We start from the raw sequence: 14,016 nt of genomic DNA on the forward strand, positions 1-14,016 counted from the left end.
AGTATGTTTATTTCCCCCCAAAAAACAATTAGTGTCGGCACAAAAACACGATAAAAACATAGTCGCAAAGAAAGCTTCCGATATCTTTGAATATCTTCATTTTCTTTTGACGCAATGGTAAAAGACAGCCAGCACATATTTGTTTTGTTAAAAAGCCCTTCAAAAGACAAAAACAACAGAGGAACAGGCTACTCGGGTATTCGCACCAGCAACTTTTAAAAACAAATATTAGTTACATAAGGAAAACGGTTAGAAAAAGTTTGCCGTACAAAACCAAGAGGCAACGAATATGTACAAAAACAAGCAGACAAACGGTCTATAAAATATATATATAAATACAACACGAGAAGACGTCGTTAAGCCTGATGGACATTTTATAAAACCATTTAAATAACTTTTGAACTGGCTGTGCAAATTGTTTTTAAATGTATTTATTTCATGTAGTACATGTAGTGTGAATGGAAAAGCTAACAAAATGGCTTCCGCCCCGCTGTCTGCATGACAACAGGGAGTGCATAAAGTTCGTAAGTGCAACAAATTGCCTTGTCGTTTTGTGCATGAAACACGAAGCAGCGGTAACATCTCCCGGTAGTAAAATAGAACTTCTTTTCTGTTATCAAACGGCGCCCGCAGTTTGTGTCCTATTGCGCCGAAGCGATCCTCTCTCCCCTTCCAGAGAGGACGGCTGCGACGGCGGCCGTGGTCCCCCAAAAGATAAAAGTCTGACGGGGGGGCTGACGAGCTGTCTGCGATGACCTCCCTCGACCTTCCGGTGGCGCGGCTCAAGCGTCAGAGATGCAGTTCTGGATTTTGTCCATCCACAGCTGAGCGCTGGCCGCGTCCGAAGCGCAGAAGTTGTACACTCGCTTGCTGGTCTTCAGCTAAGGAAAAGAAGAAAGAAAAAAAAAAAGGCAGAATGTGACAATTGAGCAGACATATTGATGCCGAAAGCCTTTTCCCACCATTATCGGGACGACTCAATTTAGTTCGTTTAAAGTGCCTCTGATAGATCCAAAATAATGTGCAGCTGTTCAGGTAGGCTTTTCCTGACATTGTATTGAGGTATTTGTTGGCTTTCTAGCACAAGCCTTAAGGTTTTGCGCTAACACTAGGCGTCTCGTATTTGGAACGATTCCTAGTTCCCTCCACCTCGACTAAAGCCCCAGTTTCAGCGGCCAAAACATTTCCGTTTCTTTGAGTTGCAAACATTGCATGTTGTTGGTTGAAATGCGTATGTAAAAATGAATAAATGTACATTTTGAATTGATAATGTTTAATAACCGATGACTTAATAATGCAAACTTTTAAATTGTTCGTTTTATTGACAACAAATCAATTAACCAATGATGTAATGACACATTTTAAGAAGAAATGGCTAAATTACTTTTGATGTGGTCGGACTTTGCCAGCTCTACAATACAGCGGCTCAAATAACTATTTAACACGTCTCCATTTTTCTCACTCAATATATTTCCAAATGTGCTATAGGAATGACATTTTCACCAGATGTTGGGAACAACCCAAGTAATCCATCCATACAAAGAAAGTAGAACAAATACTGTAAGATGAGAAATTAAGTTGTGTGTAATAATGTGAAATGACACAGGGAAAAAGTATTGAACACATGAAGAAAGGGAGGTGGAAAAAGGCACAGAAAGCCAAGACAACACCGAAACGCTATCGATAATCAAACAGCAATCCAGCCCCTTGTCAGTGCAAATGAATATCAGCTGGTTCAGTCCTAATCGATGGCCGACAAAAAGCTCTCATTGCAGAGGTGAGAGTCGAGACACATCTCACGATGGGGAAGAGGAGAGAGCTGTCTCAAGACCACCGCAAACTAACTGTTGCAAAACATAGCGATGGCATTGGTTGCGGGCGCATATCTAAGCTGCTCGAATGGCCCAGCCAATCACCTGACTTGAATCCAATCGAAAATCTACGGAAAGAACCGAAACTCAAGGTCCATAAAAGAAGTCCACGGAACCCATCGAGACTTGAAGACAGCTCGTGTGGAGGAATGCAACCAACATCACACCAGCGCAATGCGTGCGACTAGTTTCGTCTTGAAGCTGTCATTGAAAAGAAAGGCTTTTGTACAAAGTCTGAACTAAATACCAGGTGCCGCGTTCAATACTTTTTCCCTGATTCATTTCACAATATTACACACAACTTATTTCTTCTACTTTCTTTGTACGGATGGATTACTTGGGTTCGTCCCAACATCTGCTGCAATAGCCCCTTTGGAAATATATTTAGTGAGAAAAACGGTGACGTGTTAAATACTTAATCCTTCAGCCCATGTATACTGGTGGTTGGCGGGCTCCCTCCAGTGGTATACAAAAGAATCACTGAATGGCTAAAACGTTCAGTTTGACGTAGGATACGTTTGCGTTTAATCTTTTAGAACTGCGGAACAATTTTAGGAAGGAAAGGCTAAACGAATGCTACAAATATTACAGGACTGGATAATGTCAATGCTCAGTGGGCCCGATTAAGGCCGCACTTTGCGCAATCCCGGTTTCGAGGTCCAACGAGCGATCGAACGTCACGACTCACGTCAAAGAAAGCCTTTTCGCTGATGTGTTTGGGAGCGCCGGTGGTCGGCGCAGCGATGAGCACCGACTCCACCTCGGCCAGCTCGATGTGACCTCGACAGTTGGTGTCCTCGCCGGTGTCGTAGTACCTCATCTGCCGAGACGGACGAGCCGCGTCACAAACTCCGAGCGCTCTCCGGCGCCCCCCGGCGGGAGGCGGGCTCACCTGGTGCTTGGTGATGTCCAGCGCGAACCAGCGAGGCTTCCAACCTTTCAGCAGGGCCCCGCGCTTGTAAAGGACGCCCTCGTACGACCTGCCGGTATGGAAAGCCGTTTCAGCGTTTATTCAATTCAATATCGTCGATGATTGTTACGAACCCAACGATTCGATTTCGATTCTTTAGGTTGCTCTTAGATTTGATTCAATTCAGTTACAAGTGGAAATAAACTGTTGACAGTTTTTAAAGATTGATTTTCAAGCCCGTGTGAACACGTGCTCCGTCACCTCACATTGTTGAGCAATAAAACATCTGAATATTTGTTTTGCATAATAACGTGTTTGTGCATATGGAGTACAAAAGTCAAAAACATGAGAGTTCTGTAGAAATATTGAAAAAGTCAAGTGCGTGTAAACTTAAATATTTCTTTCCTCTTGGAAATTGTCCTAAAAATTCAAAATTCTGCCTGGCGCAGCTTACTAAAGATCTAACTACAGGGAGTTACGACGTACTCGACCTACGACGTTTCGACTTTACGACGCCCGTGCCCGGTCCGCCATAGTGTTTCTGCTGAGCTAGCGCGTAGCGGCGCGAGTATCTTCTCCTTTTTCGCCCTCCTTTTTTCACACTCTCACCGGTAATGGGAAGTACAGCATCTTATGTTTGTATTTGAATGTATTTTACTTTCTTTAGACGAAGCGTTAACCTTTCCTGCCGCGGTGGGGCGACGCCTTCCGCAGGGCCGACCGAGGTCGCCCTCCTCGGGGCGAACTCCCTTCTGCCGGGCGGCGGCGACGATAAAGGCACGACGCGCCCATTTGCCGCTTGAACGGCTTTATGAGCTCCTCTGCGCATTCGACGTCAACGGGTCCTCCGCTAATCGCGACTCTTCCCCGGTCGCCGTCGCTACACTTGCCACTGTACACGCTCGCACCGGCGCGCACTCCTTCCTCCCGCGCGATCCCGTCTCGCGCACGCCCACACGCACCGAGCTTGCCGTCGCAATCGCGTGCGACAATACCCGCCACTGAAGTATTTCGACGTAAATCTCGACTTTAACGGTGAAATCCGACCCGCGCGGAAATCCGGGCGACGTCGCCAGCGTAGGAACGGAACTCGTTCGTAAATCGAGGACTTCCTGTATTCCGTTTTTCGATTGTTTGGTCGAATGCGGCCTCTGTCTATACATTGAGAATCGCTCGCCTTCCATTACTATGTGACATTTCTATGGCACACTAGTTGGACAACGTGGGGCACCAGTGGGACAACTACGTGTTACTAGTGAGGCAAAACTACTTGTGGGCATTTTGGTCCTATGAATGCGGGACAAATGCCCACTCAGGGTGTTACTCGTGCAGCACAGTAGTTTACTAGTAAGTTTTAATTGGGTACGAGTAGGCCAAAAGTGGCACTAGTAGTGTAAAAATGTTACTAGTAAGTCAATCTACCAGTGCACCGAATTGTCTTATTAGTGAGCACAGAGTGTACGAGTACATGGAGCTTAAGCTGGATATCAAGTACATGGAAAGCTGTTTGAGCTTTTATTCGATATGCTTGATATCCAGCTTAAGCTCCATGTACTAGTGCCTTGTTTGTCCTCACAAGTAGGACGCCTTTCCATATGCGGGTGGACGCGCACGCTAACATAGAGCGACCCCACACGGCACTCCGTACATTGCGTTCCTGCCGTGTCGAGGGGCGGCAGCTGCGGGTTCCTTCCTTGAAGAGTTTCCCACACGTTCTTTGGAGATTTACGTCCACGCTTGAGCGTTCTAACAAAGCCGTTCAAACAGTCACGTATGCGCACACGGTGTAAATACAAGCCCAATTCCAATGAAGTGGGACGTTGTGTTAAACATCAATCAAAACAATTCAATGATTTGCAAATCATCTTCAACCCATATTTTATTGAATACACTACAAAGACAAGATATTTATGTTCAAACTGATCAACTTGATTGTTTTTAGCAAATCATTTGATGGCTGCGACACGTTCCCAAAAAGCTGGGACGGGGTCATGTTTGCCACTGCGTTACATCACCTTCAAGAAACGTTTGGGAACTGAGGACACTCATTGTTGAAGCTTTGCAGGTGGACTTCTTTCCCATTCTCGCTCGACGTTACAGCTTCAGCCGTTCAACAGTCCGGGGTCTCCGTTGTCGTATTTGACGCTTCATAATGCGCCGCGCATTTTCAATGGGAGACAGGTGTGGACCCGCACTCTTTTTTTCCCGCTTTGGCCCGGAGGACACGACGTCCACCATTTCCAAAAACAATTTGAAACGCGGACTCGTCGGACCACAGAAGACTTTTCCGCTTTGCGACGGTCCATCTTCGATGAGCTCGGGCCCAGAGAAGCCGGCGGCGTTTCTGGGTGTTGTTGATAAATGGCTTCAAGTTGCACTTCCGGATGTAGCGCCGAACTGTATTGACCGACATTGGTTTTCTGAAGTGTTCCTGAGCCCACGCGGCGATATCGGTTTTCGATTCAATGCCGCCCGAGGGATCGAAGGTCACGGGCATTCGATGTGGGTTTTCGGCCTCGTCGCTTCCATGCGGTGATTTCTCCAGATTCTCGGAACCTTTTGATGACATTACGGACCGTAGATGATGAAACCCCTAAATTCCTTGCAATTGTACGTTGAGGAACATTGTCCTTAAACTGTTGGACTATTTTCTAACGCGCTTGTTCACAAAGAGGTGAACCTCGCCCCATCTTTGCTTGTGAATGACTGAGCAATTCAGGGAAGCAATCACGGCGCCCACCTGTTCCCAATTGGCCTGTTCACCTGTGGGACGTTCCAAACAGGTGTTGGATGAGCATTCCTCAACTTTCTCACTTTGTCTTTTTTGCCACCTGTCCCGGCTTTTTTGGAACGTGTTAGTTCATGATTATTTGCTAAAAACAATCAACTTGATCAGTTTGAACATGAAATATCTTGTCTTTGTCGTGTAGTCAATGAAATATAGGTTGAACATGATTTGCAAATCATTGTATTCTGTTTTTATTGATGTTTAACACAACGTCCCAACTTCATTGGAATTGGGCTTGTAAATAATAATCAGGTATCAACACTTGGGCTCGCTGAGGAGTGTGAAGCGCTGACGCACATTTTGGATTTGACAGAAAAGAGGATTTGATGATGAATGGCCAATGCGTCATGCAGACACGACTGTACGCGTGTGTTGTAAGCCTCCGTCCGATGCCACATTAGCAATTCATTTGTGGAAGTTGATTTGGAAAGGTACAACATTGACAAGCGTGATTGGGGGAAATGAGCGCCAAGAGATTGGACTTCGCCGCCACGATCACATCGCGCAACATTCTTCAGCGCTGACTCAGGAGCCGGCCCGCGCGGAGTAAATCAACTGTGAACCTCCGACGGGGGGTTCACGGCCCACCTGTTCTCCTCGCTCTTGGGGGTGAACTGGTTGTAAAGCGTAGCGGCGCGGCGGTTGATCCCGTTGGATGCGGCCGCGCTGCGGTCCTCCGCCAGGCCGCTGTCGGGCAGGTGCAGCATGGAGCGCCGCTGGAGCGCCTGCAGGCCGGACGTGGGAATCAGGCCGGAGATGGAATGCGACTGCTCGCAGAGCTGCAAAAACACAAAATGGGACAAAGGCGACGGGTGACGCCGCGGCGGACGAGGAAAAAAACCTCATCCGATCCCTATAGCGCAGGTGTTGAACTCAAGGCCCCGGGGCCAGATCGGACCCGCCGCATCATCATTTATGTGGCCAACGAAAACCAATAAAATGCTACGTTTGTGACGTTACACTGTTCTTTTCACGTCGCCGGAAAATCTGTACAGTGGTACCTCGATTTACCTGTGACCTAAATGAGATTATATTATAATTGGAGCGATGGGGAATCGCGCATCTCTGCGATCGGCCCCGCCTTTCACACAAAGTCAGCAGGGAAAGGCTTCGGCTCACCCGTGACACTCATGAGGACAAGAGCTGTATAAGAATGGATGGATGGACAGACTGACGTACAATTCCTTCTTGCTTGAAGTCTTCCTGGACACTCACGAGGACTCTGTCCAGAGTGATTTGCCATCTCTCGGGGGTGTGGTTCACCTCTCCCTCCAGCTTCTCAATGTCCTGCAGTACACGAAAACAAGGGGCTGGATTAAAAAAACGGCGGAAGAGAAACCGCTCTGCGGTTCGGAGGTCTTACGGCGAGCAGCTTGGTGATGGCATCGGGCTGAGCACGGCTCACGCTGCTGTAGCAAGGCCACACGATCCTCCTCTTGCTGCCGGAGACGGTCTGGGGCTCCTCGGAGCCGTCCGACCTCGCCGCCGTCGGTCTCCAGTCGTAACACGGCCCCGTCGACAGCGTCTCGTCCGTGAAGAAGTCCCACTTAATCAGGTTCGGGATGGCCGCCGACGGTTTGAGGACGGTCTACGAGACCAGAACGGTTTTGAAGCGTTAGCCGTTGTGATAAACGAGCAGCTGGAAAGATGCTTGTTGACAAGCCGACGGGGGTCCCGATATTTACATTCTGGGTATTGGACGGATATCGACAACCGAACACTTCTTCCACATTGAGAGCAGCCAGACGAGGTGGCCTGGGGATCTACTACGGATGCCTTGGCAATATTCTTACTCTGACATTCCTTTGAAGCTTTTATTTTTTTGCTTATACAGCGCCGCCTCGAGATACGAGCCGTCGCTCGATCGCTATTTCGGTTTGACTTGCGAGCGCAGCCTTGGGGAACGAGCACTGCATGATGTCAACTCAAGTCACGCGTTACGACAAGCAGCGGTTTGGCAAATCGCTCGCCATTTAATAAAAAAGAGGCTTCAAGCTATTCAATGTCACTCCCCAAAAATGCCCCACTATCTTAGCATCTACGTTGCAGTGCTTGAACCATTTAAGCAACAGAATGAACACAAAAGGTTTAGCAACGTGCACACTTAAGCTACGACAGTACTCATAGTCACATCCTCTTTATCCTCTGCATAGAACAACTGATCTGAATGCCGTACTGATGAGCTCAGAGAGGAGTCGAGATGTTATCATCAATCCCACTTTCTAGTCAAGAAACATACTGCTGCAAAAAGCCAAGGAATGCCCCAAACTCCAGTTTCATAGTAATGCCTCAATGAAATGCTGAGGCGGGCACACCAGAAGGAGCAGCACTTCATGGAATTCTTTGCAATTTCTATTTCATGATGGCAAGGCACCACTGAAACACATTCTCTATTTTGGTGAAAAGATGCACGCAAATAATCCACCAAGCCGACGGTTGGACAACATGACGACGTTCATCCGACTGCCGCGTCGACAGCGGCTCGTTCGTTGCGTGGTTTCTAACGTCTGTGGTTTTTTTTTTTTATATACAGGATAAGCGGTTGAAAATGGACGGACAGCTAGATGTTTGGGAACCATCTCATCTCAGGTCAGGGTGAAAATGCACTCGGACCAAATTGCCCGAGGCCAGAGACGCTCACTTCGCTCTCTGATGCGCTGTACAGATAGTTGAAGAAGATCGGACTCCGCCGATGCATCCCGTTGATGCATTCCCAGATGCAGATGCCTCTCCTCGCCTGCTTGTCGCCCTTATCCTCAAATAACAAGCCTGTCAGAAAATAAGCAAAGAGACTTTTGAGCAACAAGAATTATTGCTCCCACAGATTGCTTTGCTCGTGTTGAAAAGATGGATTTATCAACAGGCGTGTTGCGGGGAGCGTGGATGAGAAGGATGCGGCCCGATAACAACAATAACAAAGTGTCCATTTCAATTAAATGTTCATCAAAAAACCTTTCTTAAAAAACAATCCCGGATGCTTTGGACCGCAACAAAAAAAAAACACCACCAACCAACCGTGTTCCAAGCGCTCATAGTCGGAGTCCAACAGGAAGTTCTTGAAGCGGTTGGAGATGTGATGGTAGGCCAGGAACTTGAGATAGTACTGATTAAACTCAAACTCCACAGGATGCTGCATCAAAATCTGATAGAACACGCAAATGGACAAAGGCAGTTAGCTATAGCGATGGGACGATAAGCAAGATTCCTTCATCAGCTCATTGTTTTCCCATAACTCATTCATTTAGTTACAACGCTGCTACCGTTGGCAACAGACAAATAAAAGTATGACTAACGGAAGAGTTTAAAGCACTCTACGGTTTAATTGTTATGGAGAATATTTTGTTGAAAATACATGCAAATATAGAATGTACCAATTGTCTGCCAGCAGTTTCTGTCCGAGCTTCAATCAAGTCAAGTCACAGATCGCACGTACCAGAAAGCGCCACTGTCTGCAAGCTATGTGACAATTGATTATTATTCTTTCTTACGCTCGTTAAAAGTTCTTCTTATTGTTGAAACTTTTAGCAGTGAAGAAAATACTGGAAATTGGGGCCTAACGTGCGTCTAAGTGGCGGTTCGAGGGCCAATAAATATGAAGTTATACTTGATGACCTCTGCTGTTTTAGTCCATGCAACTGGCCCATGAAAGCGGCTGAAAAATGGGAATTCTTTCACATATTTGAGGGTTTTCCAAGACAAGAAAAGCAATAATTACTTTTCCTGATAGCTAATTATAATAACTAATGACTTTTTCAAAGCAATTTGCCGAACATCGGTTCGTCAGAATGAAGGAAGCGGCAGTGTCACAGCTGGATCTCGTCCGAGTGGTGTTATGTCCCTCCAGGGCCCGAACGACCAATTAAGAACCGTAAAGAACCGCCGGTGGTCTTGTGGGGGCCGAGCTACGTCATCGGCGCACCGTCCCGAGCTAGCCGGCCGGCGTCCGGCGCCGTTCTCCCCGCCCATTAGCGTGAAGTGGCCATCACATATTTGAGGCCACCTGGGCCTGCTGGTAAAAACAACAGCTGTTTTGGACATGAGGCATTTCTATTTTCAGCTCTTATCTGAAATCCCCTCACGGCCCCCCCAGCTGCCAAAACTACACTTTTAGAAGACAAATGCAGAAACTATGTGTTGATGTAAGTGGGTGTGCACATTAATCCAGAATATTGTCTAAAGTAAGCATTTTAGTGTGAACCTCATGTGTTTGTACTTCATTGGCGCCCCCCCCCCCCCCCCCCTTTCGAAAGCCCCACACGAGCCTTCCTCTCAATCCCCCAAACGCTACTTTTTCACGTGTTGCTCCAAATGCGAAGAGATAGCGAAACACGCGAGCACAGACAGTTCCACGCCGATCACTGGGTTCACGCAGCATCTGGGCCGCAGCCTCGCCGGTGCAATACGCAGTCGACATCACACGTTCATCCTCGGCGTTTGCGCTTCGTTGCCTTCTTCACCCTCACGGCCGGTTCGGTCGAAGATAGGAACCATCTGGGGTCATTCGGAAGGAGGGGATGTTAAAAGCTCACCTGGTGCGCGCAGTCCAGGAACTGCAGGAAGATGGGCGTGAAGCCGCTGCCCTGACTGCTGGGACTCAGGTTGCTCCGCTGGCTAAACTTGTGGCTGAAGGAGAGCCACTCTTTCTCCAGCAGCACCTGAAAACCCTCCAGAGTGCGGTAGTAAGGGTCGCTCAGCAGCTGCGCTAAGGACACCACCTGTACACATGACAATTCAATTCATTGCAGCAGAACGATGAAACTCAAAATACATGGACAATTCCTTATCCTTTTATTCGCCTAAGCGATGGCAGAATCGATAGAATCATCGCTTCTAGAAATCGTTGACAGTTGCAGCCGTAATTGCAGTTCTTTACGACTGCCAACTACAGCCTCACTAATGAACATCGTTAAAGCAACGCCTCCTTGTGAAAGTGTCATTCGAGCGTAGGTTTACAACATTGGCAGTGCAGGCTTATCTCATCTTGTAGACAGAGCGTGGACTACTGGATGTACATTGTGAGGAATCTGTTTCTTAAAATGTTATAAAGAGTGCATCGTTTTCATCAAAATGTGCAATGCTTAATGCTACCGTAAGAAAGCACTTATTAAATGAGCGAAATCTGTATTTTCTGTCACCAAACGTGTTGTTCACAGGGTATGGTTTCCTCTTAGGAGTTCAACAAGCGATACTCATTTAGGGAAAGAAAAAACCCCGAGAAATTGCAAATATGCCGTTGAAGTGTTTTACAACTGACGGAGAAAAAGGCGGCCCGCTCAAAGACCGGTCACAAAGCGCCGCTGAGCATACTTGCCCCTTTGAAGCCCTTCCCGATGTCAAACCGGTCATCTGCTATCAATAACGCCTTATATAACAGGCTAGTTAAAATCAGGCCGACTCCACTTGCCCGCACATGCAATATGTTTGGCGGGCCTTCCTGCCCGTGTCACCGCCAAGGCTACTAATGAGGCCCGACGTGGACGGAATGAGGCGGGGGCGGCTCCAGGAGGGTCCGTGGCTTTACTGTAACATCCGAGACCTGAGTTGCCGAGACGAGGCGCTTGCATTACAGGCAGACCGCAGAGACCAGAACCAGGACTCGAGAGGAAAAAGGAAAACAAACAATTTCCCGTCTGCCGCGTGTCGATGGCCCAGAGCGGACGGACGCCTGATCAGGAACCCGCGAGATGAAGCCCCGGGACCGACAAGCCCCGGGACTGGCATAAAGTGCTCGAAGCAGCGGCCCGTGGCTTTGGACTCCCTGTAGATACTTCGATGGCCACGCGCTTGCAGCACAAACATGGAAAACATGAGCAATGAGCATGACGAAACACGGACACTGAAATGACCCTGACAACTGTTTACACGCCTTGGAACCGCACTTAGAAATCTTTCTGATTGAATTCAGCGCAAATGGGTGACATCATGCTTGAAGAAGCTCAACCGTCCTCATAATCAGTTCGACAGCGACACGATCGACTGGAAGATGAGCAGAGAAAACACATTTCCGATTCATGCGCGGACCACTGGAAAGTGGAGTCAGGCCCTCGATTCCTTGTAATATTTGGACTCACGCGGGGATTTTGTGGGGACTTTTAGCACTTTGTTTGCGAATGGGATACTGAAGAAAAGGAAAACCGGCACGAAAACCATAAGCCACACGAACGAGCGCTACGGCGTTCGACACGGTCAGCGTCGCCTGGCCCTTTCCGGTCCAGCTCGGTTCCACGCACATTGTGCTTAGAGCCCATTTCTTAAGACCGCCCGTCATGAAAACCGAGGTCATCCAGCATCGTAAAGTGCTGTAACGCGCACTCTTTCAAATTCACTGAGCGCTTGACGTTTTACGTTTTACCATTTGGAATGGGAATGAGACATTCGCCCGACCGTTTTCGATGCGCTATCCAAAACGGAAGGAATGGAAACGTGGAAATCGGGCACCCGTGAAAGCCGTGCATCTCCATTATTTGTGACTCGACTCACTCCGCCTGCACATTTACCCTCGGTTACTGTACGACAGTTGAGAATGACTTTTGACTCCCATTACCGCCGTGCCGCTCATGAAAGGAGGAGTCATTTCATTTGAACTTGTTTTAGTCACTACGCCGGACGGAGCGTGTGGCGAGCACGCCCACAGCCTCAGATCACGTGTCCAACTCTCGGCTCGGCCGTTTTCTGCGTAGAGCTCGCGCGCTCGCTTGTGCACGCGTGGCTTTTCGCTGGCTATCGCGGCTTACTCCTACATTTCAAAAACAAGCAAGTTTGGTTTACAGTAGAGAATTTTGACACTGGTATGGCAGCTTTAATGCTTTGCAGGAAAGACAAAAGTTCTGATTCGGTTTCTCAACAAGCCGGCTTTCAAATGTCACGAATGTTACTTTGAGAGAAACGTTCGAATCCTCTGCGAAATCCTTCCGCCTCTCGACATCATCTTGACGGCTTGGATTTGAAAACAAAAAGCCGCTACTTGTGCAATCTTCTCACTTGTGTGGTGACGTCCCAGCCGTCCTCCAGACTGAGCAGCACAGATGAGCCGCTGTCGAGGAGCTCCACCAGCATGAGAGCCAGCTGCAGGATCTTGTGAAGCTGTGACAAATCGGCATATGAACAATTAATCTCAGCAGTAAATCCCTTAGAAATGTCGCTTTGTTATGTCTGGTTGAGTTTTGACCACGAAGAATATATAACCAAATCTACGTACGGCGGGTCATGCCGATAACTAACGGAATAAATGTTTGACTAACACCGCACAAAATGCACCCTGGAAAAAGAACGCGTCACCTGCAGGATCCATTCCGAGTCCTCCAAGGCTTTGAGGAAGGAGTCCTCCGAGTCGGAGGCGTTGGCATTGGGAGCACACGCCCTCAGCAGCTTCTTAAAGGAGCTTTTCACTTGCCGCATGTCTGCAAAGTCCACCGGCACCAATTCACAGTTCAGAGAGGTGTCCACCCTGAGGCCCTGCACCAAGCGACACACAGCGCGGCTTGTTCATGTACTGTGTCGATGTGACCTTTCCCCCCACTTTTGTGAAGCCGAGGCACATATTTGACATGAGGAAAATCACACCGCCGAACAAAAATGTCATACTGAAAGAATGATACGGTTTCAATTTATTCACAATTCGACGTGACTCGCTGTGTTCAATCTGGGCCTGATGAGGTGAACACAAAGCTATTACAATGTTCTCCCACTACTCCACCGTGATTGGCTGAAAGGCCAAAGTACTGTTATGAATATACAGTGAACCCTGCCTATTCGAGAGTCAGCATTCGCAAATATTTCGGGAAGATTGATTTACTTATTGTTTGAAAATCCTGTCTCGTTGCCATTTTTGTGGCTGACGCCAACTTGGCGTCATCTGGTGGAATCTCGGTGTTGCTGTCAGGTTTCATTAATTTACAGTGTGTAATCATCTGCGTTTGACCAACATTTATTATGTGTAAATGCCAAACGTTTTACTGTCATAATACCGTTTGTGTAAAGTGCGAGTATGCATATTTGTTTGTCCATGGAGAGGCCAGCTAATAGCATTGACGAGACTCACGTGAAGGTGGTTAATGTTGAACAATTTAACGAGTGAAGAATCTGTTACGCAACATTAGTTCACATTGAGCGTGCATATCGAACAAACAGACTAAAAGCCAAATATTGATGGAGTTGGCAGGGTTGTATGTGAATATCCATGCGTGGACTGTACGTGTACATGCAGCTGTGCGTCATGTTCTTATTATTTAGCCCTCTGTGGCCGCTTGTGTGATGCTTTATTTCTTTCAATTTTAAGATTTGATGTTGTTGGGTAGGTTTTCGTTTTTCATGAAATTGTATTCTTGACAACTTGTAAATCGAGCGTTTACTGTTAATTCTTGATGAACTCAAACATGGTGCTTTATGATCCTCTCTAGTTTAAGTGTTTTGCTATGGAATTACAAATCCCTTTTGTGGATTATTCA

The 14,016-nt window shown here is 47.5% G+C and overlaps 1 protein-coding gene across 1 annotated transcript in view; it reads right to left on the bottom strand.

The window, feature by feature from the left end:
- sbf2 (SET binding factor 2) overlaps window positions 1-14,016 on the bottom strand; it is a 119,255-nt gene continuing 105,239 nt past the window's right edge. The window contains 11 exon segments of the mRNA XM_061670951.1: window positions 1-881; window positions 2,560-2,691; window positions 2,764-2,851; window positions 6,158-6,348; window positions 6,749-6,856; window positions 6,933-7,157; window positions 8,211-8,338; window positions 8,585-8,711; window positions 10,099-10,284; window positions 12,551-12,652; window positions 12,848-13,024. Coding sequence (XP_061526935.1) covers window positions 783-881; window positions 2,560-2,691; window positions 2,764-2,851; window positions 6,158-6,348; window positions 6,749-6,856; window positions 6,933-7,157; window positions 8,211-8,338; window positions 8,585-8,711; window positions 10,099-10,284; window positions 12,551-12,652; window positions 12,848-13,024 — 1,563 coding nt within the window. The 3' untranslated portion in view covers window positions 1-782.

Source organism: Phycodurus eques, chromosome 2 (assembly GCF_024500275.1).
Source record: "Phycodurus eques isolate BA_2022a chromosome 2, UOR_Pequ_1.1, whole genome shotgun sequence".
Classification (NCBI taxonomy): domain Eukaryota; kingdom Metazoa; phylum Chordata; class Actinopteri; order Syngnathiformes; family Syngnathidae; genus Phycodurus; species Phycodurus eques.